The sequence below is a fragment of the Lasioglossum baleicum genome, chromosome 4, assembly GCF_051020765.1.
Source record: "Lasioglossum baleicum chromosome 4, iyLasBale1, whole genome shotgun sequence".
NCBI lineage: Eukaryota > Metazoa > Arthropoda > Insecta > Hymenoptera > Halictidae > Lasioglossum > Lasioglossum baleicum.
Genome location: NC_134932.1, coordinates 4149856 through 4172251, shown reverse-complemented (window position 1 = coordinate 4172251; position 22396 = coordinate 4149856). Strand labels below are relative to the sequence as shown.

The following is a 22396-nucleotide window of genomic DNA, read 5'->3' as shown; positions in this document are numbered from 1 at the left end:
AAAATAGGGACATTACGGTACGAACAGTTTTTTAACGAATTTTCTCAACGTTAAAAAACGTTCTTCCGCCCGTGGTAACGGAGAAACCACATTTTCTTGAAATTGTGAAAGTTTAACGAATTTTCTAAAGGTTAAAAACCGTTCGTACCGTAATCTCCCTATTTTTCCCATATTCTGCAAAGTTTCAGCTTTAATTTTTAAAAAATTCATCGCTCTACCTCATTTCTATCGAAAGTTATTTTGGGCCGTCCGAGGGAACAGAAACGCTATAGTCATCGATGAAACGGATAACAAATCGGATTGTTTTATTTTTTTTACAGGACACATCCCGCACGGCAGCCTATTTCTCGATCGTGTTGGTGATCATGTTCGTGGTCCTGTTCGCGACCGGACCCGGAAGCATTCCCTGGTTCTTGGTATCCGAACTGTTCAATCAGTCTGCGAGACCCGCGGCAACCTCGGTTGCTATCGCGGTCAATTGGACTGCGAATTTCATCGTCAGTATCGGATTCCTACCGATGCAAGAGGCGATGGGTGCTTACGTATTCATAATTTTCGCGGTGCTGCAAGCATTCTTCGTTTTCTTCATCTACAAGAAGGTGCCCGAGACCAAGAACAAAACGATGGAGGAGATTAGCAGCATGTTCCGACAGAGATCTTACGAATAGAAGTAACGAGAGAACTTTGGTGCACGAGTCGCGTGTTGCGCGCGCTCGCGGAAATTCAATTATCGGGCAGTACTTTGTTTCGAAAGGAACGTCTTGAGACGCGAACGCAAACATACAAATTGAGCACCGATGTAAATTTCTTTGAAGAATCCCTGTGGCTTGACTGCAACGAGTGTGTCGTAACGTCTCTTTCAATTCGTTCATATTGCCATCGATCGTAACAATGTTTTTTAGCTACAAATCCAGAGTATTAAATATTTTTAGACGAAATGTTGTTCGGAAGGAATTTATATATTTTAACATTTTGACGAATCGAGCGGGTCAACGAAATGATTCTGTGCGTATCGTAGATGCTGTCAAGACGCGCGCATGTTTTTAAAGAAATTTCATTTTTAAGTAAACTTATATCTAGTTCCTATTATCACCGGCACAGTTAACTTATCGTAACAAACGAGGAAAATGTCGGTTCACGAACAGCAGGCTGAACGTTGCACGTCACCGTTTGTTCGATGGAACTGGTTTACTCGTTTCCCTTCAACTCTTTTCCTTTTACACTTCGAACATTGTGTGCTTTCGATGGAAAGATTTCGAGATCGTGTCGTCGTCCTCTTAGGTGTATTAGTAAATATTAAACACAGCTCAACTTTACAAAGACGAACACATACGTAATAAACTAACATACATTTACACGTACATATACATACAGATCGTAGCATGTAGTACGTAGAATATAGCATAACAGCATAATACCATAACAGCATAATAGCATGTAGGATATAGCGTATCTTTCAAGACAAATATATATATTTTGAATGTGAAGATTATCCATGACACGAGCACAATCGTCGACAAACTATTTTACGTATTTGCGGTGACGCAACCGTGTATGGAAAGAGTTAAGGAACGATATCATTTAACTGTGTTGAACAACTGTACTAAACATTATAACTCTAGTCATAAGAATACGATTTTTTTCCACTGCAGCAACATTCAAGAAAATTCTACAGTGACCAACGATTTTTATTCTGTTATTGTTTTGTTTTGTCTCTTAATATCGCGTCGTGTATTTTCCGATATACGCGAAGTCATTATTTTCTTCGGACAAGTTTAGCTCGTTACAACCGGACCTTTACCCACGTTTCATCCACGCCATTTACGCCATTTACGAATACGAAACATCCGAAACGATCAGGAGAAAAATGTGTAATTGGAAAACTTTTAAACCCGTCAGATTCATTCTAAGGAAAATGTCAATATTCTGGAACTAAAATAAATTTCTTAGCGTTCTGTTCGTTATTAACTTATAGATTTACACGAGTATATATATTTTGTTATATTGACATTTTATCGAGAAACGAGAATAATCGAAGAACGCTATAACTATTGTACATAGAGATAAACATAAAGTAACATCGTATACTATAGCAAATAATTATATTTATGTATGCATGTAATTAGTTATTGTAAAACGTTGTTGTTATATTTATTAGATATTTAACTAATGCAATGTAAACGGTAACTCGCGACCGTGTTGAAGCATCAAACGTATGCATAGTTTGGGAAAAGAGAGCGTCGTCGCGTCGTAAATTACGAATCGACGATGTAACTTTTTTTTTATTTACCATGTATACATCTCCTCGAATCCGAATAATACTCAAATATAGGTAGATTTTTAATACCAAATCGCAAGGACGACATGTTTTTTTACGGTATGCCGCTAAGAGCTACAACAACCACATACACATGTTAACTTGCTTTCGAAAAATTTCTCGTTTCCTTAGACCGATTGGATGCAGTATGGCAGCGCCGTCGCAGCGCCCACGTTGGACATTAAAAGGAAATTTGTTGACACGTACATCCAACAATTGACAGGGGAAAAAAGCAATTATTCGACAAAGTCGTTTTCCCCTCCGTTTTCAATTGATACCATTTCAAAAACCGTGATCGTGTTATGTCTTTCGAGTAAGCGACAATTTATATTACTCGTTTACTGTGGTTACGCGATTACGAGTCACAACGACACGATACTGCGACAAACCATTATTTATTTTGTTCACCAATTGCACCCAAAAATTCTTTCGTTCGGATACGTAAACTTTTCTGTAGCGTACAGCTTACAGGTTACAGCTTTACAGCTTAGAGGTAACAGTGTACACGAGTGCTTCGATTAGAAATCAACACCGACGATACAGTTGCGAATCGGATAAGAAACGTAAGATTATCATTTCGAATTGCGGTTTATCGATTTATATCGCATAAGTTTAACGCGGTACAATTATAGCATTTAGTGTTAGCTTCTTCTCTTTTGTACGCAATCCTCTGTATTGCAAATTTCTTTTCCCGTAACAGATCAACTATATATGTACATATCTGTAGAATGTAATGGAGTACCCCGTATAAAACTCGTAAGCTCAAAGATTCTCACTTCTATTACCACTATAAAAATATGGATTAAACGTGCATATTAACTAGGTGTTCATCGTTCATGTTGTTCACGCGTTACGAATTCAAACGTTGATGTTTCTTACCGCCGTTCCTCCAGAGGACTTCCGGTAGCAATATACAAATCGCCATTACCATCTAGTAGGCCCTAAATGAAATAAATCAAAATCAATGAGATGTAACTGGGAGAAAATATAAAGCTTTTTAATTAAAGTACTTATTAATATGGGTCTAGTTTTTTTGTAGAAAATTCTCGCGTTTTGAAGCAGTAAGAGAACTCACCTGAAACTGTTGAAGGAGCGTTAGAACGATGAGTTGCAATCTAAATTTCCCGCGACGTAGTTGGGCTTCCTGTGGCGCGCTAATTCAAAAAGTGCCCCATCGGCATCCTGGCGGGAGTCGCTGAGCTACGTAAGTCCGTACACCTTCTAATTACTATTTAATGTACAGTACCCCGATAATGAGTGTTATCCTGAGTTCAGGTTAATGGTCTCGTTCATGCGATGGACTGGAATCTCATGAATATTCAGCTGTATAGCACAGTGGTTAAATTTGACCTAACTCGATTCAAAATCAAAGAACTTTCGATAGAAATGAGGTAGAGCGATGAATTTTTTTAAAATTAAAGCTGAAACTCTGTAGAATATGGGAAAATAGGGAGATTACGGTACGAACAGTTTTTTAACGAATTTTCTCAACGTTAAAAAACGTTCTTCCGCCCGTGGTAACGGAGAAACCACATTTTCTTGAAATTGTGAAAGTTTAACGAATTTTCTAAAGGTTAAAAAACGTTCTTACCATAATCTCCCTATTTTTCCCACATTCTGCAAAGTTACAGCTTTAATTTAAAAAAAAATTCATCGCTCTACCTCATTTCTATCGAAAGTTCTTTGATTTTGAATAGAGTTTCAACCAAATTCCCCACTGTGCGCCGGTCCGACCAATGTCTTCTTCCACTGCATTTTTCAGGCAGAATCTTCCGGTTGAAGAGATACAGCAGAAATTACACCGGGTGGTGCTCGTAAAACCAGCCCACATGCAAAATCGACACCACGTAATTATAAAAATGATCACAAGTTAAAAGATAACCCCTATTTAAACACATTGATGGGTGGAAATGCAATAGAGTCGGTCTAGAAAACCAGTTTCTCACTTTATTTGATCATAAAACGACGTTTCGTTAAACTTCGAAATTCGTTAAAAGTATAGGAGGTTCTCGACGTAACAAACTTAACTCGTGCCAAGGGGTATGCTTCTGTTGCACGACAAATATATCTTCTTTGGTTTAGCACAGTTGTTAGTCCTTCGTGTGAACTAACGTTCCGAGGTTGACTAGTTTGAAGCATGTATTAAACTAATTCTAACACGAAGCGCAAATTAGTATGTACACAGTAAGTTCGTATTGTAATCTTAGAAGAGAGATCACTCCGGTAAAATGTGAATCGTACATTTCAATCGATGAAGATACTGAGATAAGTAACGTGCTAAACCGATTACCGGTAGATTATCAACGAGACTGTATACATATACATGAATAATTTGCTAAATAAATATCACATGATTCATATTGGCAGCAGAGGTGCACGTTACGTTCGCCTCTTTTTATAATTGCTGATACATTTCGCCCAGAAAGTTGGTTTACGTTGATTGTATACTCCACAGATCTGATCCACGGTTCGATCACGAAGCGGTGAATTAGGAGTCCATTTCAGCAGGTGCGACAGCGCCTCATTGAATTTGTGCCTTGACAAACTCATTAACGCCGACATCACACCCTCTTGTTGCTCGTCCGATACTGATTCAAAGCACAAATTCCCATTTAGCATATTCTCGACAACCTGCGATCTGGGTTAAGTGATTTCAATAAAAAGCGTACCTGCATCGGAATCGCATAAGCCGCTTAGTTGCTCGACGATACCGCCCACTTCCTTGTCGTCTTCTATAGGGAACGGGCGCATCAGAGTCCCTGCAATTATGACAAAAAACAATTAAATATCAATTCCTATTGTTACGAATGTCGAGCAGGATTAAAGGCTTGCGGTTTACTACAATTTGTCTTGTCCTTAAAACTAGGGATGCCCCAAACCCGCAGCAAGCGCAACACTATATATAATAGTTAAAGGTGTGCGAGAAGCCGAAAGTTTCCCGATAGTGAAAATAGAGAAACGTTCTCGAATCCTGAAATCTTCGAGGACCGACTCGTCTCAACCCGTTCCGACTATCGGTCTCTCGTACACCTCTGATAATAGCGAGCGAAAGCTAATTACCGAGAAGGCAGAATGCTTTGTACTCGCTGAAGCATTTGTTGTTAATTATCATGGGCAACAAGACAGGCTTAACGATATTTTTGTACGTCCACTCCGTGCCCTCCTTCTTTGCTAAGAGCATGATGGCGGCCATTACTTCGCCCTGACATTTTTCTACAACGAGAACAATGAAAATCAATTATACGTTGAAATCATTTATTCCAGTGTTTTACTTACCTTCAAAAGCATTCAACAAGTCGACTATCATATCCTTGGACAATGTTCCCGATGGATACTTGTAATATATCCTCACCAAGCTCTTCAATGCGCTCAACTTAGGATAGTCGACGGCGGTCATCGACAGGATAAGATGCGCGATACATTTTGGCAAATATTCTGCAGATTATATACAACTGTATACAACTACCCAATTATTAAATAAACTGATTCATTTATATTGACATCTGTTACGTAGATACCTTGAGTGATATCGTTAGATGGCAATACCTCTGGCCAAGAAGTGAATACTGTGTACAAAACAATGGTTGCATTAAGCCCTAAACAATAAAGCGCATCGCAACAGAATATCCTTACTCTTTCTCTGTCTTTCTGAACGCGTGCTAGAACCGTGTACATCCTAGCAAGCGACACCACAATGTATCTCTACGAATAAAAACAGATATGATTGTTAAATTCGAATTATCGAATTTTATATATAGACCGAGTCAATTCATATCATTTCAACCTACACATAGTTTCTGGTTGAACCTAAATATTTTAAACTCGATGCCGCTTTGAACTAGTTCCATGATCATCAGAAATTCTTTCTCCAAGTCGACCAATAGCGCCGTGATCCTTTGCTGCGATTTCGTCATCAAAGGCGCAGGCGGTGTGTGGGTTTTATCCAAGCTCTGTTGGTTCTCTCCTTCGTTGCTTAAAAAGTCTACGATATTTCTGAAATCGAATGACATCGATTACAAACCGTTTAATAAACTTATTTATTAATTTATTTTGATATTTTGATCCATACTTTGCCATGATTCGGGGCGTACATGTCGTTCTCAATTTCTCGAGCACGTCCTGATGCACATCACTCTTCCATTCACTATCTACAAGCCTCTGCAGTTGTTCCGTTACAAATTTATCTGAAATAGAACACGTCGCATAAATCATTTCCTCTTTAAATAATTAATTAAACTTAGAAATATTACCTGTTGTCGCGCGGACAGCTTCCAAATTTTTAAATTTCTTCTTACTGTGTAGACTTTTGAACGTATTCTCTTTGTTGAGTCGTTCCAGAATCTCAACCGGAGTATGAGAATTCAATTTGATGTCCCTATAGTAGTTCATTTCCTTCGCTTTGTATTCTCTAAGTACCCAAGGACCTTTAGAATCGAATGGCTTATTATCTTCTACAACTTCTTCGACCATAAGGAGGCTATCATTCTCCTGGCAAGACACCGATTTTGTCCATTCTTTGAGCTGATCACTTCCATTAGTCCTCAGTTCGTCATTAGACTCGTTTTTAATTTTGTCAGAGTCAGTAACTGGTTTTTTACGAACTGGAAAATTAATTTCAAATCCTTTTCTTGTTTGTTCAGATTGCAGACTTGATGTAAAGGCATCGTCTGTAGAAATTATTAACGTAGAAATGTCGTTTGTAGTATTATCGGTCCCGATAACTGGCCCGTTACGAGTTGGCAAATTAATTTCGAGTCCTTTTTCTCTTTGCTCAGATTTCTCTAATGCAGAAATATCGTTCGTACCATTACCAATCTCAGTGAGCGACTTTTTACGACATGGCAAATTAATTTCGAGTCCTTTTCTTGATTCCGCAGATTGCTCGATCAATGCAAAGATATCAAAAACGGGCTCAACGGGGATATCTTTCGGTTGTTCACTTCTCTCTTCACCAGGCATTTTATCGAGTGAATCAGGATCCGGACTCAACGGACTCGCATCTTCCACAGCTTCGCTGCTACTTTTATCTGCTAATTTTTCACTATCCTCTTTCGCTATTGTCTGAACAGGTGTTTCTTCTGTCACGATGGCCTCGTCCGCTATGCTAGGATCGGCCTCTGTTCTATTTACGATAGTGGTCTGAGGTTTCACGGTTTTATCCTCAAGATTTTTAATTAAGGAAGTTCTAGCCTGTGCACAACTGTTCAAGGAAATGTTTTCTTTCTTCGCGACCTTGGGTGTATGGGCTATCCTAGATTTCTTCTTCTTAGGAACATAATCCTTCTCAACTGTTTCGGCCTCCTGTTCCAGTTGCTTCTTCTCATCTTCTTTCCGACTCTCACAGTACGCTGCTTCTTCCGTGATGTTCAGCTTCGGGAACGTCTGATTCTTTACAGGCTTCTTTCTCAAGTTCCGAAGTTTCCTCATCAATTCCAAACGATGCTTCGGCTCCTCGAGCTCTCCAATCTTTCTCTTCCTCGTAACAGTGACGTTCTTAGAAGTGGTTTCCGAAATTTCGAGCTCTTCGCTTGTTTCCGGCGTTTCCGGTTCCTCTCGCAGAAATGATGGAAGTACCGAATTAGGTTTATCATCCTCATTCGTAGGGGACTTCTCAGTGGAGCGAGACCGATTCGATTTAAAGTTTCCAGCAAAGCTCGACGCGCTTTTCACGGCGACCTTGTTTCTAGAATTTCCACGCGTCTTTGAAACGAAACACGAGTCCAAATCCGGCTCGTATTGAACCAGCTTGCTAGACTCGACCGAGTCTGAGTGTATCCCCGAGTCGGTCTCGCCACTCATCGATTTGCTACAGTTCTTCGCCCTGTCTACAGTCTCCGGTTCGTCCACGTCCGTAGAATGACCGGAAGAATGCGTTAACGGTTTCATAACATCGTTACACGTCTCGTTCATCGTTTCCTCGCACGATGAATCATTCTGTTTATTACTAACATCCTCATTAGCAAGAGTGGTATCGAACAAATTATCGTACGAGTTCCAATCCGAGTCGTTGGCCAGTTCTTCCATATGTTCCGAGTTTTCTATTGAGACGTCGGATTTCTTAAGAAGCATAGAATGCCTGTGCTTGTGTTTCTTAGACCTCTTTCTAGCAGAGCTCTTCTTCGCTTTCTTCGAAACCGGTTCCACTTCCCATGAATTATGCTTGCAATACGTGCTTCGCAATCTTTTCGTGGGTTTCGGTCGGGATAACGTCGATTCTTTCCTAGTCTTATTTCTAGGCTTGTACACAACCACCGGCTCCTTCTCCTTGAATTGATGCATGTCTGTCATCCTCTTCCACAGCTCCATGAAATTAAATTGCATCGTGCTGTTCATGTCAAACATGTGGGGCGGAGTAGGATGACTGTGCTGACAACAGCTACTACTCTCCTGCGATTTCAGCTTCTTCATTTTCTTCCGCAGCTTCTTCGCTAGCTTGTCCATCCGGTTTTCCAGCGAGGAAATCGACGACTGCGAAGATGCGTCTATCGTTTCGCCCTCGCAGCGATCTGTTTGACTAGCCGTGGTTGTGTTCGCCAATGAGGCGCGGATCGGCGTTGATCTAATGAAAGAGGCGCTCTGATTGAACAAATTAGGCGGTTGGGAGAAATTGTGACAATGATCTATGTGATTTAACGGCATCGGTGCTGGAAAATTCGGAGAAGTAAATGCGGAACGGGTGATCTCCGTGTGGAGATGCGGTGGGGGAGTTTTTGGTAAGGCTGTTAGATTCTCGGCTTTTCTGTATCCATTGGTCACGTCTGAAACTATTGAAATTGGTAAATTAACTGTGTAAGATGTGGAATTTTATGTAATTAACGTAAATAGATTAACTCCAGTGATTACTTACCTGATCGTACTGACACAGGTTTTTTTATAGGAGACAAGATCTTTTCTAGCAACTTTGGACACGACTCCGTCATAACCTTGCAGATTTTGTCGACAGGTGTGGGTTCTATGTGGACTTCGCATTTGGCACAAAATATAGGGTACATATCGTTTACACTATAAAATTCATCCGTCATTACACATTTGTCCGAGACTTGTGACTGTTTCATTATGTCATCCTTGGTAAGTATTGTAGTCGTTCCAATGTTTCTTATTTCTATAATGAAAAGAAAAGATTTATCAATACTCTAGTCTGAGAATTGCAAAAAACATAGCTGTCTGACCCGTTTAACTTACGATTGCTGGTAGTATTGGTAGCAATATTCTTAGTGATAACATTGTTGCTATTACCACACGTGTTGGTAGCAACGTTCTTAGTGATAATATCTTTACTACTATGACAGTTGTTATTTTCTACAGGAGATTTCTTTTCCATCTTTTTAATCTTTGTTTCGTAGGTCTTCTTTATCGTTTTTAATTCTGCCTCGAGTTCTTTGATCTTCACTGGCAAAGAAAAATCACAAATGAATCGCAAAGCGACATACATAATATTTGAACACATCAAAGTACTTACTTTCGGAAGAGGAATTTTTCAAGTCGTACTGCATTATTTTATCGATACTCTGATTTTCCACATCCTTTATCTTGCATATTAGTTGCTGTATATACTGCTGGTCGGCAGCAGCTTGTACTTTGTGGTCGTTTACTTGCGTCGTCAGTGTATTGATATTCTTTTTGTACTCTGTATTTTGCTGAAAAATTCGAACAATGTAAAATAGCACGAGGGCTGCCTCAAAGGGCTACAAATTAAAACGACAAATTTCTATGTACAATTTCTAACTTGATAATCTTAGCCAACGTGGTGTTGTAACTGCAAGTGACTTTCTTTGCTTGTTTAGTCACCGAATCCAAATCAGACTTCATGCGCTCGCACTCCTTGAGTTTATCGTTGTACTGTTTAATTACCTCGCTGAGAAGATGTATTTTCATTAAACTTCCTTATCAGAATTAAGAGAGATCGTAAACGAAATATTCATTTCAAATACTCACTGAGTCTTGCAGATCTTCTTTTTCAGTAACAAATAATCCTGCGTTAAGTCTGCCGGATTGAGGTTATCGTTCTGCAACAATATAAACATTTACACTCTCTCACAAAACGGACCGGATAATATTTAAATAAACATCTGAGAATCGGTTAAAACAAAATAATTGTTATCCGGAGGACTGTAACGTAGTTTTATTATAAATCGTTGTTCAACGAACAGGTAGTATAACCTCAAAGTAACCTAACAAGTCGGTGTTATTAAATTCGATTCGAGGAGGAAGCTTTAAGAACAGAACACTTACATGAACGGGATCGTTCACCAAGAAATCCGGAAAATTCAGATCCATGTTTCCTCGAATGACAAGCAGTATTAAATATTTTCAAATCACTTATATTTTCCAACGCCGCCTGACAAACACGTTTATCCGGCGTTCGTTGAGATGTTTACAGTTCCGGTTACCAGATCGAGGAAATCGAGGGGAATACAGTTTACCCCCTCTCTGATGACCAGCCAGTCTACAGTCTACGCACTGATATCAGTGAGTCTACCAGTCTACGGCACGGGACAATTAGTGGGGGACGTTGGAGTGTACGACGCCAGTGTATTTGTGCATGGCACTGATATTAGTATCAGTGACGCATGGTGCTGGAATAGGATAGTGGAAGGGGAAAAGGAGGAGAGGAAAGAGATATCCACTTGGAAATCTTCTGGCGACACATTCCGGTTGGGGAGACAAGTCCATGAGAATGATTCCCTAGAACTTTATCGCTAAAAATCCTTACTATATTGTGATATATATATATATATATATATATATATATATATATTGTTACGTCGCAGTGTGTGTGCGTGAATTTATATCTCGTTGTGTGTTTTCATAACCGCTTCCAAACTACATATATACACGTATATGACATATATTCACGTATATTACACAGATTGGTCTCCTTACTCTTACTTCATGGTTTAGATCTGCCATACACCAGCCATACACTTATAGAGATAGACGGCACGGGCCGTACGAAACGTTGAAGCCTACAATGGCGGCAGGAGGTATCTCCATCTCACTCGCACACCGATAGTTGGTGGGGGCGCAGCGAGCCAGTCAACTCTCACTTCCTACGCATTCCCCAGTTTCATTGGGCGAATCTCTCCCCACCGATTCATCAATTAGGAAGAGAGCGCAATACCTCTTGATATTGCTTTCTCTCTCACTCTTTATACCCTGGGCCGCCATTGTAGGCTTCAACTCGCCCGTAAGACAGCTCAGTCTATCTCTATAAGTCTATGGTTTAGACAGGGATAGAACCGAAAGGGAAAGGACACAGCGCGGCGCGGCGGGACAGCAAACAGTGTCGGGAGAGTGAGACGAAACGAAACGAAACGAGACGGGACGCGACGCAACGCGACGCGGCGTGACGCGACGCGCGAGCATCAACCGGACAAAGTAACGATATGCGAGAAGAATATAGAGCAGCGGTGAGAAGAAGGCATCGTCGGTGAGGACATTGTCAAGACGCTTAATGTGCGCGGTGCGGGCGCGTGGTACGCTCGAGGCGGCCACAAATGAAGAAGAGGGAAGCCACGGCGAGGGTGGTAGAGAGGGAAGATGTCGAGTGGCTCGGCCTCAAAGCTCGTGAACGGTCAGAATAAGAAGGAGAACGTTCACGCGTACAAGTACGGGAACAGGAAGGGGAACGAGAGCGGCGCTGCTGGCAGCACTGCCTCTTCCATAGTTGTTCTCGCTGGTGATACTAGTAACGGTAACTCTACTGTTCTTGATGCCGCTGCTGGAACTCTTTCTGATGCTTCTAGCATTACCATCGCCGGCAATTTTGGTAGTGACAGTGGTAATGGTGATAGAGCCTGTTTCGCTGGTAGTTGCGGCGATAGTAATAGCGGTAGTAATAGCGATGTCTGTGTTATCGGCTTGACCGCCGGGGGCGTCGTCGGCAGCGTGGAGTACCACGACGTAAACTCTGATTTCAAGGCACCGGACAATCTCGACAATCTCCACGATCTTCGTAATCTCCGTGATCTCGAGAATCTCGAGAATCTCGATAATCTCGAGGAGTTAGAAGAAGAACTCGAGGAGGAGGAAGTGGAAGAGGAACAGGAGGAGGAGGAGGAGGAGGATCAAACCGAGACGAACGACGAAACGGAGCTGTGTGAAACCGAGTTTCAGGATCCGTACTCGGGTACGTGTATCGAAGCGCCAATCGTTAATTTGACCGCCACCACTACCAACGCTACCACCGACACCGCTACCACCACCATATTCACCATCATCGAGCACGACGATCAAACGACCACGGCCGTTTCTGCTGCTACCTCTTGCTACGAGGGAGACGAGGAAGAGGACAACGAGGAGGACGACGACAACATGGTTGCGGCGATGAACGAACACTTGTCCACCACGTCGGCCACGAGCGGCGTTAGGAGTAGCACGGTGTCGACGTCCAGCACCGCTGCCAATTCCGTTCTCAACCAAAACAACAACAATTGTTCGCGCAATGAATTCCAGAACGTCGACGAGAACGGCAAACCGGCTGCTGGAATACTCAGTTTCCCCTGTGATTTCGATCACATGTACGCCAGCATGACAGACGGCGGAGCACCGGCAGCTGCCACCGCTACCTCCGCTCTCGGTGTCAGTCCTCTTCGTGGCAACGAACCCCGTCAAAATGATTTGACGGAGGTGAAACACCTCAAGGAACTGTTGCTTCTTCATCTTGATTTGATCCAACAACAGTCCGAACAAATCGTTACCAAGGATAAACTTTTAGCAGCGCTTCGACAAGAGAACGAAACGGTACTCTCTTTCCTTTACAATGCGAAAGCTTCATCCGTTTGTTTTTTTCCTTTTTATTTTTTATTCTTCTATTATCATTACTATCATCATTTCCAATCGCGTCCTTTGTAGTGTTTAGTTTTTCATTATCGTCGACATCATTATGGTTATCATTGTTATTGTCACTCTCGTTGTCGTTGTTGTTGTCATTGTCATTATCATTATCGTTATTATTATCATTGACATCATCGTTATTTCAAGTTTTGTTTAAATTCTTACCGAACCCTTCGCGAATCGAGTTTATCGAACATTTCTTTCGAAAAGCACGCATTCCAAAATACCGCGCTTTCGTGCGCCTCTGTGTACGCATCTGCCTGCTCCTCTTGCTTTCGGTTCCGTTTTCCCGGTTCTCGGACCGGGCTTCTGTCATTGGTCAGCCAATCGTGAAGGTCAACCGCTACGTTGCCACGGGATGGCGCTGTTTTCGGAAAGAATCGTATCTTCGAAATACTGAGCACGTTACACGTTTCTGTTCGATTCTCGCGCGCAATCTGCTTTGGCTATGACGGCACCTTCACAATGGAAAATGGAAGAGTCTTTACGAGAACGGACTTTGTGAAAGAATATCATTTTAAATCGCTCGAACGCATCATTATCGTTGCCGTTTTGTCTTGCTATGCATACGTGTGATTAATTCGTGGAAACAATAATGCCTGGAATTCGGAAAGAAACCAGAATACGACCGACTTGTCGTTTGTTGACAGTAAATAAAGATGTTCGATCGAACACTATATAATTTATGCGATTGTTTATCTTCGAACACTCGCGTTAGAGTTAAATATGAGAACGAACTTGATCCGCCAAGTTATCCTACGATTCTGCTTTGTTAGGTTCAGTTGTTGTTGCTACATTATTTCAGAAATACGATGGAACACGGTGTACTATTTAATTATACGTTCTTTCTAAGCAATCACTTGTGTAGTTTTGCAACGCTTGACGTTCTTCTTTCGAACGTTATTCAGACGTAAAGTTAAAACATATATACATATATATATGTATATATATATTATCTATCCTTTAGAAGTCAGGACAATGCGACTAGTAACACTGTCAAAGCTTTATTTAGTTTTGCTAACGAGTGAATATTTATGTTATAGCTTAAACTACGTTTAGAACGTATGGACAGACGTGTGAACTTACAAAAATTGAGATCTGAAAATAATGAAAATTCCATTACATCGGAGCACATCGGAGCGTGTTCTCCTCCAAACATCAATTCCGTAAATGTGCCATCGACCAGTGAGATTCATAGGACCGTACAGGCAGAGAACAATAATTCTCAGTATAACGAAAGCTTTAAAATACGCTTGAATACTAGCGGCGGAATAACAACTGTTAAACAAGAACCGAACGATAATCAAGGCAAACTCGAGACAAAAATAGAAAGTAGTAGCGATATTAGATTAGAATGGGAAGAGAGAAAAAAGAGGAGATCGGATCCGATACCATTATCCGGCGGGAGCAAAAGGAAGAGAGGCATTTCGTGTTCGTCTACGATCAGCAATGACACTTCTTCGACGGTACAGGACAAGGCGTCGACTCACGAAACCAGTAGAAAAGTGGATAGAAAGGGCAAGCTGTTGGCAAAGAAGCAGTCCTTTCTTACAACGGAGGAACATTATTATACAGCCGTCGGAGATGCTAATTATACGTTAAGTTTAAAGGAAGCTAGTCCAGTGGAATGCGATACCTCTCTGGAAGTACCGAATTGGAGAGTGAAAATATATACGAGCTGTTACACGATGGAGGGAACTGAAAATTTAGACGACGAAATTTTTAACAAGAGGCATTTAAAGTTGGAGAACGACGAAAGGAGAAGAAAAAGATGGGACGTACAGAGGATAAGGTTTGTATTCCAGTGATCGTTGGAAATAATAATTTCATAATTTTTTATGCTTATTAGAATATTATATCGTAGCGCGCATTACGCGAAAACGATTTGTTGTTATAGAGAACAAAGGCACATAGAAAAGCTGAAACAGAGACAAGAACGTCAAAATCATCAAGCTACCTGTTACAATACAAATCATACAGGGCCCTGTCCCTCCGCAGTCGAGGAAGAAGCAGTGTCGTCGTTATGGCCTGACGTAGAACAAATACAAAGTCTTCAAGTGGATGCCCAATTACCTATTACCGCATTTGGTGCTCCTATTCCTAGTTTTACTCCAAGGTAAATAGAAAACGTATTCATTCATTTATTCATTTATTCGTACATTCGTCGATCGATTCCGCCCTACACCTTTTAGTAGACCGCATCTAGTTAATCACAATGAATTTTACGATTCCAGCGAATTTTCTTTACCTTGGTCAAACATGCCACGATCAACTAGTCGGCGTCCAAAACGATCAACAGGTAGAAGAAAAGCTACTAGGAGATAAACTTTTACGACAACAGACTCGACTACCTTTGTCTTATAATTTTTAATCTTTCTTATAGACTTGCTCCCTTATACTTCCGTTTTTTCTCTTTTCTAACATCATATTCTTTATACTACTCGAAATAGGGGCACCAAAGATATTTTTATTACCTTTTTTAAAATATAATTCAGGAAAGATAACTATAACTGATAGGAGTACCTGCCTAGGTATTTAGAAGTACCTAGGTAAAGGTGGTAACCTTTTTATTTTCTTCATAATTGCCGGTAAACCGTTTATTTACTGTTTGTATACTGATTTTGCGATTCGTTCCGTTTAAATCAGTCGGGAGATTTATTTTATTCGTACAACTATATGTACTGTCGCAATTTCATGAAAAAAACGTACGTTACTCATTTATTCGATTTTAATTAGTATTTATTATTTATGTCTGAAATCTCAATCGGAAACGTACAAATTATAATAATAATAATCATCATCTCGTCATTATCACCATCGTCATCATCGTCGTTCATCGTCATCCATCGTCATAAAACTTATACACGTTCAGATTAAACGTATTGTGTTTTGCAATTGACCGCATAAATTTTCAATTGAAATTCATATTTCGATTTAATTGGAAACGCGCATTGCAAATAGTGAGATAGTAATTCGAAAATATAATATCTGTTGCGTATGCGAACGCGAAACGATACAATTCATCTAGGATTCTTCGTAACCCCTTTTCTTTGCTCTTGAATCGATGGTCAAGGACAAAATTCGTACCTATGGAATTGTCCCACAACTATTTCCAAAAAGTACCAATGGTACAAATGTATTTATTGTATTACATATTTATTGCTAAGGACTAGAATACTCTTGGAACGGTGAAAAATATATAGTTGATAGAATAGATCCTAAAAAGTTCAAAACCATATTGAATTAGATTTTTTGCAAATCTTATTTAATATCAAACCAATTTCAAGATAGACTATATATATGTATCCAAACGTTTCAGAGAACATTAGTGTAAAGAGGGCAAATTCTTCGATTCAATATGATTTTGAAGTATCTAGAATCTTTACATTGCGATTTATGTCGATAAGTATCTCTCGTGCGTCCATCCGGTAAATTATCTCAGCTATGTTGCACCCTTTGTGGACCATTTTTGTAGTATAATAAACATAAATTGTCTAACTATCTATGGTAGGTTTAAAAAAACATTCATAAACATAACCATTGTCTTCCTGAAATATGAAAAGTGCATCGAGAAAAGGAAAACTTGTTGTAAAGTGTCTCGGAGTCGCGAAAACGCGATATCCATATCTGTTCGAAATTTTCAAATAATTCTACGATGGTTGAACCGGACGAACGTTTTCTGCATTCGATCGACACGAACGAACAAATTGATCATCCACTTTTTGTCGCGCAAATGTGCATATAAACAAAAGAAATGTATATTTATTGTACAAGTACTTGTGTATAATATGATAAAAGGTCGCAACGTGTAAAGATTGCATGTGTACGATAGTATAATATTTTAGACTGTGGTAAATTTCGGGCGAGACTTGGAACACTAAGTATATATATTTTTTTAACTCGAATTCTGAGTATAATTATTTCGGTTCAGAATACGAGTTCAGACGACCGCTCTGTGCAACAAATTTGGCTAATTACAATGGTCCGCGAATATGTTAAATGATAAGTATTACAGTTAAGGGAACACATAGCTCTTGATAAATAAGTGAAAACAAGTAATGCAAAACGACGTATATACGTCGGCCATGATGACATCATAAACCATTTATATATAGGAGACTATATGTATCTCGTTACTTGTACTATTTTATTCTTTTATATATATATACATATACGGAATATTACGAAGGAAAAGGGGTTACGACGTCCAAGTAGAAAAAAGATGCACGGCAAATGGAAGTTTAATAAATTTTTATAATTCCTTTTTATTCGAACGTTATCGTTTTTCTAACTTATTTGAAATTTATTTCAACGATCCGAGTTGACCGCTTCCGCATTGTTTGTTTGTTTAACATCTGTTTTGTAAAGATGATATATTATCATACCGACAAATTCTCAGGAGTCACGAATGTTGAAGTTATACACACATACACGTACATACATCCATACGTATATACATATATACATGTAATGTCTTTCATGATTCTTTCTCTCTTTTTGTAAATTTTACCGTTGCATTTAATTCTCTGATTCTTTGCACGTATTTCGATGAAGGTACTAATTTCAAACTATTCATCTGCTACATTTAGTTGTATTACTTTATTTTATATACTACGTGACAACTGACGAGGTACTCGATTTAACCGTCCATGAGAAGTATCAGAATTTCATGAACTGATATGCTCGACGTTGCGACACGGTGAATATAGTGATTAGAATTTGTAAATAAAGGAACATCTTTCCAGTTAAATGTTATAGTTTTGTGTTCCTGTTTTATTCGATGTAGATATAATATACATATACATCGATTAGGCACTACCGATTTACTGCATACATATACAATATCTATGTGTGTATATTATATGTGCGTGTGCGGGCATAGATATATATACACACATACGCATTAAAACGGTCCTACCTTTCTTCACGTTACAAAAATAAGTGGCACATATTTTTACCAATATTTGTTGAACAGTTTTCTGTTGTATTAAATTCCTTTTTTACTCAAACTGTAACTTTTCCATTGATTTTTATAGGTAGTCTTTTTATACGAAATTTGAAAATCTGTATATATATACATATTTATTACACATACATATATGTATATATACGTACATGCATACATAGGTAGATGCATATGTGTACGAACATATATGTATACAGTAAAATGCTCTATAAACGCAAAAAGGCTGTACACGATAAACTCAAAAAAACTATCCCCTCCACTGTAGTAATCTGATCTCGGCTCAGTGTGAACCACTATTAAAGTAATGCGATGCGGAGAATCGCAGTCGCCGGCACAGTTCAAAGGCCCGCGCTTCCTCACAATGTATGAATGTTTCGGGCGCAAGAAAGGACAGAGTGTATGGGAAAGAAGGAGAGAGTCTCAGTCGCTTGTCGCTTCGGCTGCGCGCGGTCTCTCTTTACACGCGCTGTCCTTCTCTACGTTCGGCTCGGCCTTTGAAGCTCAAAAAGATATACATATATAGTGTCTGTCTACGAATTTTGCAAACGAACCTCCCCGAGACTTCCGCGTTTGTAGAGGATTTACTGTATGTATATATGTTTATACATATATCTTCGATTTTGTGTACGTGCGCGCGTGCTCACTCGCAGGCGCGTATGCGCGTGCACAAATATAAATAATCGTATACATATATGTTTTGAAATTAATCGAATCGAGACATAATATACATATATTATTATTGGTTCCGCGTATACAGGATATTTCGTATACTTGACTGGTGAATCGAACGCGGAAAAGAGAAAATCGCTTTCATAATATAGAATACGAAAACAAACAGGAGTCGTGGAAGCATTTAACAAAAGGAAACAAATGAAATGTTTGAACGCAACAAAAGTTTTTAATACGACTAAACGATTTCGACGAATTCAGCTACACGCTTACGAAATGTTCTGTATTATGTATAGACTGAGCGTCTTTATGCATTTACAGCAAAATTGAGAAGATGAAATTCAACAATTGTTGAAAAATTTTAACAATTGAAGATGTCAATATATATATAATTTCTAACATTCGATTTAATTTCTATTTCTTGCAATCGATGCAGACAATTTTTATTTTGCATACAGATCCGCGGTCGAATTATGTATAAATACAATTTACATTTTAGGAATATGGGATACTGAATAAATAAGATTATTTCGTACAGAATAGCGAAATTTTTTGTAGAAACCGGAACCGATGAACCGTGATAGGCATATAAGTTTAATTTCGTGGGAGAACATAGTATAGGGAGTGGGGATAAATTAGAAACACTTTCTATGTACAATGGACGGCCCCGATTCATCGTACTCTTGTTTCGAGATCCACATTTGCTGGAAGGTACTCAAGCTGGCCAAGATCGAGCCACCGATCCAGACCGAGTACTTCCTTTCCGGGGGAGCGATTATCTTAATCTTCATCGTAGACGGTGCCAATGCCGTTATTTCCTTTTGCATCCTGTCCGCTATACCTGGATACATCGTGGTACCGCCCGACAACACCGAGTTGGCGTACAAATCTTTACGTATGTCGACGTCGCATTTCATGATTGAATTGTAAGTCGTCTCGTGTATTCCACACGATTCCATACCCAAGAAACTTGGCTGGAACATTGCTTCTGGACATCGGAAACGTTCGTTACCGATCGTGATCACCTGCAATTAATATTTTTTTAATCCTGTCTCTCCCTGCTACTTTTATTGCAATCATTTTTACCGAATATGCTGATCTGAGAAGTTAACACCCTTAGTTTTGGCCGGATGGTAAAACCGAGCAGGGGGTGATACTACATGTAAAAGTAAGTCGAAAAAAGGGACTAACATTTTTTCGTTTTCGAGAAAATCGAGTTAAAGTTCCGCCAGGTTCGCGTGCTTTAGTATGTGCACAAAGTAGAATTGGGTAATCATGGTCAGACCATAGACTTGTAGAAAGTCTATGGGTCAGACGCGTCAGACGATTCCTATGCAATAGCACGTGCGTATTCGCTGCATTTTCAAACTCGATTTTCTCGAAAACTTAGCGTTAAACTAAAAAGTGTTATCCTTTCTTTCGACTTATTTTTACATGTAGTATCACCCCCTGCTCGGTTGTACCACCATAGACTGCGGATCTCCACGCATTTATGGCTTATAAAAATTTTCAAAAAATGCTAGAATATAAAATTCGATGGAATTTTAGTAAAATTTTTATTTGTTTTGGATCTACAAAGTAGGATTTTATTTCATATCACTTTCTTAAAATTTGTCTAAAAAAATTGAAAATTGTTATATACAATAATATAATTGAATGGTTGTACCTGGCCATCGGGTAGTTCGTAGCTCTTTTCCAGGGCGCTCGAGCCGGCAGCTGTAGCCATTTCTTGTTGAAAATCTAAAGCAACGTAGCACAATTTTTCTTTGATGTCTCGGACAATTTCACGTTCCGCTGTCGTTGTGAAAGAATACCCTCTTTCGGTCAAAATTTTCATAAGGTAATCCGTTAAATCGCGGCCAGCTAAATCCATACGTAAAATTGCGTGCGGTAACGCGTATCCTGAATAAAGGGAAACATATATATGTATCTTTATCTCAATAGATATAGACTGGAGACATACGAAAATTGAAAATATATAAATGTGTGTATGTATATGTAAATATACAGTGGTCCACGTAACACTTTTCACGATTTTTCAAGTATACTTGCGATAATCTGACAAAAAAATATTTCGAACAAAAGTTGATCAGTTTAAAAAAAAAGTTCGAATTTTCTTTTTGACTTGACAGTATTATAGCCCATATCAAGACGAATTCAACGACCTAGTACATATAGTATATATACCATGACCTACGGATGACCTTGAAGTGCCATTTAAAAAACTAAAGGTGGCCTTGACAATAATCAGAAAAAAGTTTCGAACTTTTCTTTATTGCAACGTATATAGCCAATCGAAAACCGATCAACTTTTGTGTAGTATTTGAAAAATCGTGAAAAGTGTTACGTGGGACACCATGTATACGTAAACAAAATGTTCAATACCCTCATAAATCGGCACCGTGTGCGAAACTCCATCACCGCTGTCCAACACGATACCGGTAGTGCGTCCTGAAGCGTAAAGCGACAAAACCGCTTGTATAGCAACGTACATAGCCGGCGAATTAAATGTCTCGAACATGATTTGCGTCATCTTTTCCCGATTAGCTTTTGGGTTTAAAGGGGCTTCCGTCAAAAGTACAGGATGTTCTTCGGGAGCGATTCGTAATTCGTTGTAAAACGTATGATGCCATATTTTTTCCATGTCATCCCAATTTGTCACGATGCCATGCTCGATTGGATATTTTACTGTTAAAACGCCCCGCTTGCTTTGAGCTTCGTCTCCCACGTAACTGTCTTTTTGCCCCATACCAACCATGATACCCTGAATTATTCGCAAATGGTTATTATTACATTAAATCACATCACAACCGGTCAAATGACCGGTTTTATATTTTTTGTTTCATAATTATCGAGATTAAAATGATGATGTTTCCGTTAGAAATTATTAAATGAATTAAATGAATTTCTTCATTCAAGCGCGAGAAATCGAAATAAATTCAGGCTTGTCATTTTATGAAATAACGTCCAACATTTCACGCTCGGTACGGTTAGTGTTAAAAATGAATGTTTCGTCAGAATTTTATTTGAATTTCCTCTGAATGTTTGTCCGTGTACGATTAGTAAATTAGTCGAGCGAACATTATTTACCATGGTCGAAAACAAGTATTTTTAAAATCAAGTAACATTACAAGAAAGTTATTTAAAGACTATTGATCATTTTAAAAAGCAAGAATAAACAATATATATATACCTGGTATCGTGGCCTTCCCACAATGGAAGGGAACACTGCTCGTGGAGCATCGTCTCCTGCAAATCCTGCTTTGCACATTCCCGATCCATTATCGACTACTAAAGCAGCCACATCGTCGTCGCACATTGTAAAATGTAGTTGTATAATTTCTTCTTACGCGTAAGAAGAATAAAGGATAAAGTAAGAAGATTAAAGACTAATAGATTTTGTACTATCTTAACGGCGCGTCGACTTCTCTGATATTGTTTCTGTGAAAGAATGGAGCTGCTTTATATCGACTCCCCCTCTTCAACAATTAGTCTACCTGTGCACACTCGTGGCTTTATACTTTATACCATTGCTTATAGTCCGGTAAATTGATTTAAGCTTAAGATATAATGCAGAAAATCGTTACTATTATCATTGTTGTTTGTAA

At 39.3% G+C, this 22396-nt stretch overlaps 4 protein-coding genes across 19 annotated transcripts in view; 2 read left to right on the top strand and 2 right to left on the bottom strand.

Annotated features, from left to right (window-relative positions):
* Positions 1-3334, top strand: part of LOC143207690 (solute carrier family 2, facilitated glucose transporter member 1) — a 30119-nt gene extending 26785 nt beyond the window's left edge. For all 13 annotated transcript variants that reach the window (XM_076421421.1, XM_076421431.1, XM_076421420.1 and 10 more), the window contains one exon: positions 321-3334. In XM_076421421.1, the coding sequence (XP_076277536.1) occupies positions 321-668 (348 nt within the window). In that variant the 3' untranslated portion in view covers positions 669-3334. The remainder of the gene's footprint in view (positions 1-320) is intronic.
* A 570-nt stretch (positions 3335-3904) lies between these two features.
* Positions 3905-10974, bottom strand: LOC143207668 (uncharacterized). Of its 3 annotated transcripts, XM_076421351.1 has the most exons (14): positions 10550-10973; positions 10253-10323; positions 10034-10172; positions 9777-9954; positions 9500-9706; positions 9165-9419; positions 6568-9081; positions 6387-6501; positions 6106-6310; positions 5836-6019; positions 5594-5752; positions 5378-5530; positions 4987-5076; positions 3906-4905 (listed from the first exon to the last, which is right to left on the bottom strand). In XM_076421351.1, exons 1-14 carry the CDS (start codon positions 10592-10594, stop codon positions 4697-4699), a joined length of 4524 nt encoding a protein of 1507 aa, XP_076277466.1. In that variant the 5' UTR covers positions 10595-10973; the 3' UTR covers positions 3906-4696. The 3 variants fall into 3 exon arrangements, with proteins under 3 accessions (XP_076277467.1, XP_076277466.1, XP_076277468.1); XM_076421353.1 differs by lacking the exons at positions 3906-4905; positions 4987-5076; positions 5378-5530 and having other exon boundaries at positions 5836-5883; positions 5951-6019; positions 10550-10974; XM_076421352.1 differs by lacking the exons at positions 10034-10172; positions 10253-10323; positions 10550-10973 and having other exon boundaries at positions 3905-4905; positions 9500-9701; positions 9777-9914.
* Positions 10975-11533: 559 nt separating this feature from the next.
* Positions 11534-17908, top strand: LOC143207686 (uncharacterized). Of its 2 annotated transcripts, none has more exons than XM_076421411.1 (4): positions 11534-13060; positions 14197-14945; positions 15018-15269; positions 15388-17908. In XM_076421411.1, the coding sequence occupies exons 1-4, from the start codon at positions 11858-11860 to the stop codon at positions 15476-15478; spliced, it is 2295 nt and encodes a 764-aa protein (XP_076277526.1). In that variant the 5' UTR covers positions 11534-11857; the 3' UTR covers positions 15479-17908. The 2 variants fall into 2 exon arrangements, with proteins under 2 accessions (XP_076277526.1, XP_076277527.1); XM_076421412.1 differs by having other exon boundaries at positions 11536-13060; positions 15051-15269.
* LOC143207708 (actin, clone 403) overlaps positions 17510-22396 on the bottom strand; it is a 6068-nt gene continuing 1181 nt past the window's right edge. Inside the window, exons 2-5 of the mRNA XM_076421460.1 lie at positions 21982-22229; positions 21174-21552; positions 20455-20690; positions 17510-19813 (exon numbers count right to left, since the gene is read on the bottom strand). Of these exons, the coding sequence (XP_076277575.1) occupies positions 19424-19813; positions 20455-20690; positions 21174-21552; positions 21982-22107 (1131 nt within the window). The 5' untranslated portion in view covers positions 22108-22229 and the 3' untranslated portion in view covers positions 17510-19423. The remainder of the gene's footprint in view (positions 19814-20454; positions 20691-21173; positions 21553-21981; positions 22230-22396) is intronic.

Excerpts from the sequence above, each read along its gene's own strand:
- LOC143207668 (XM_076421351.1), bottom strand. The coding sequence starts at position 10,594 with ATGGATCTGAATTTTCCGGATTTCTTGGTGAACGATCCCGTTCAT. Across the intron at positions 9,707-9,776 it reads GAAAAATTCCTCTTCCGAAA|TGAAGATCAAAGAACTCGAG; the intron begins GTAAGTACTTTG and ends TTTCTTTGCCAG. Across the intron at positions 5,531-5,593 it reads CTTGTTGAATGCTTTTGAAG|AAAAATGTCAGGGCGAAGTA; the intron begins GTAAGTAAAACA and ends TTCTCGTTGTAG.
- LOC143207686 (XM_076421411.1), top strand. The coding sequence starts at position 11,858 with ATGTCGAGTGGCTCGGCCTCAAAGCTCGTGAACGGTCAGAATAAGAAG. Across the intron at positions 13,061-14,196 it reads TTCGACAAGAGAACGAAACG|CTTAAACTACGTTTAGAACG; the intron begins GTACTCTCTTTC and ends TTTATGTTATAG. Across the intron at positions 14,946-15,017 it reads TGGGACGTACAGAGGATAAG|CGCGCATTACGCGAAAACGA; the intron begins GTTTGTATTCCA and ends ATTATATCGTAG.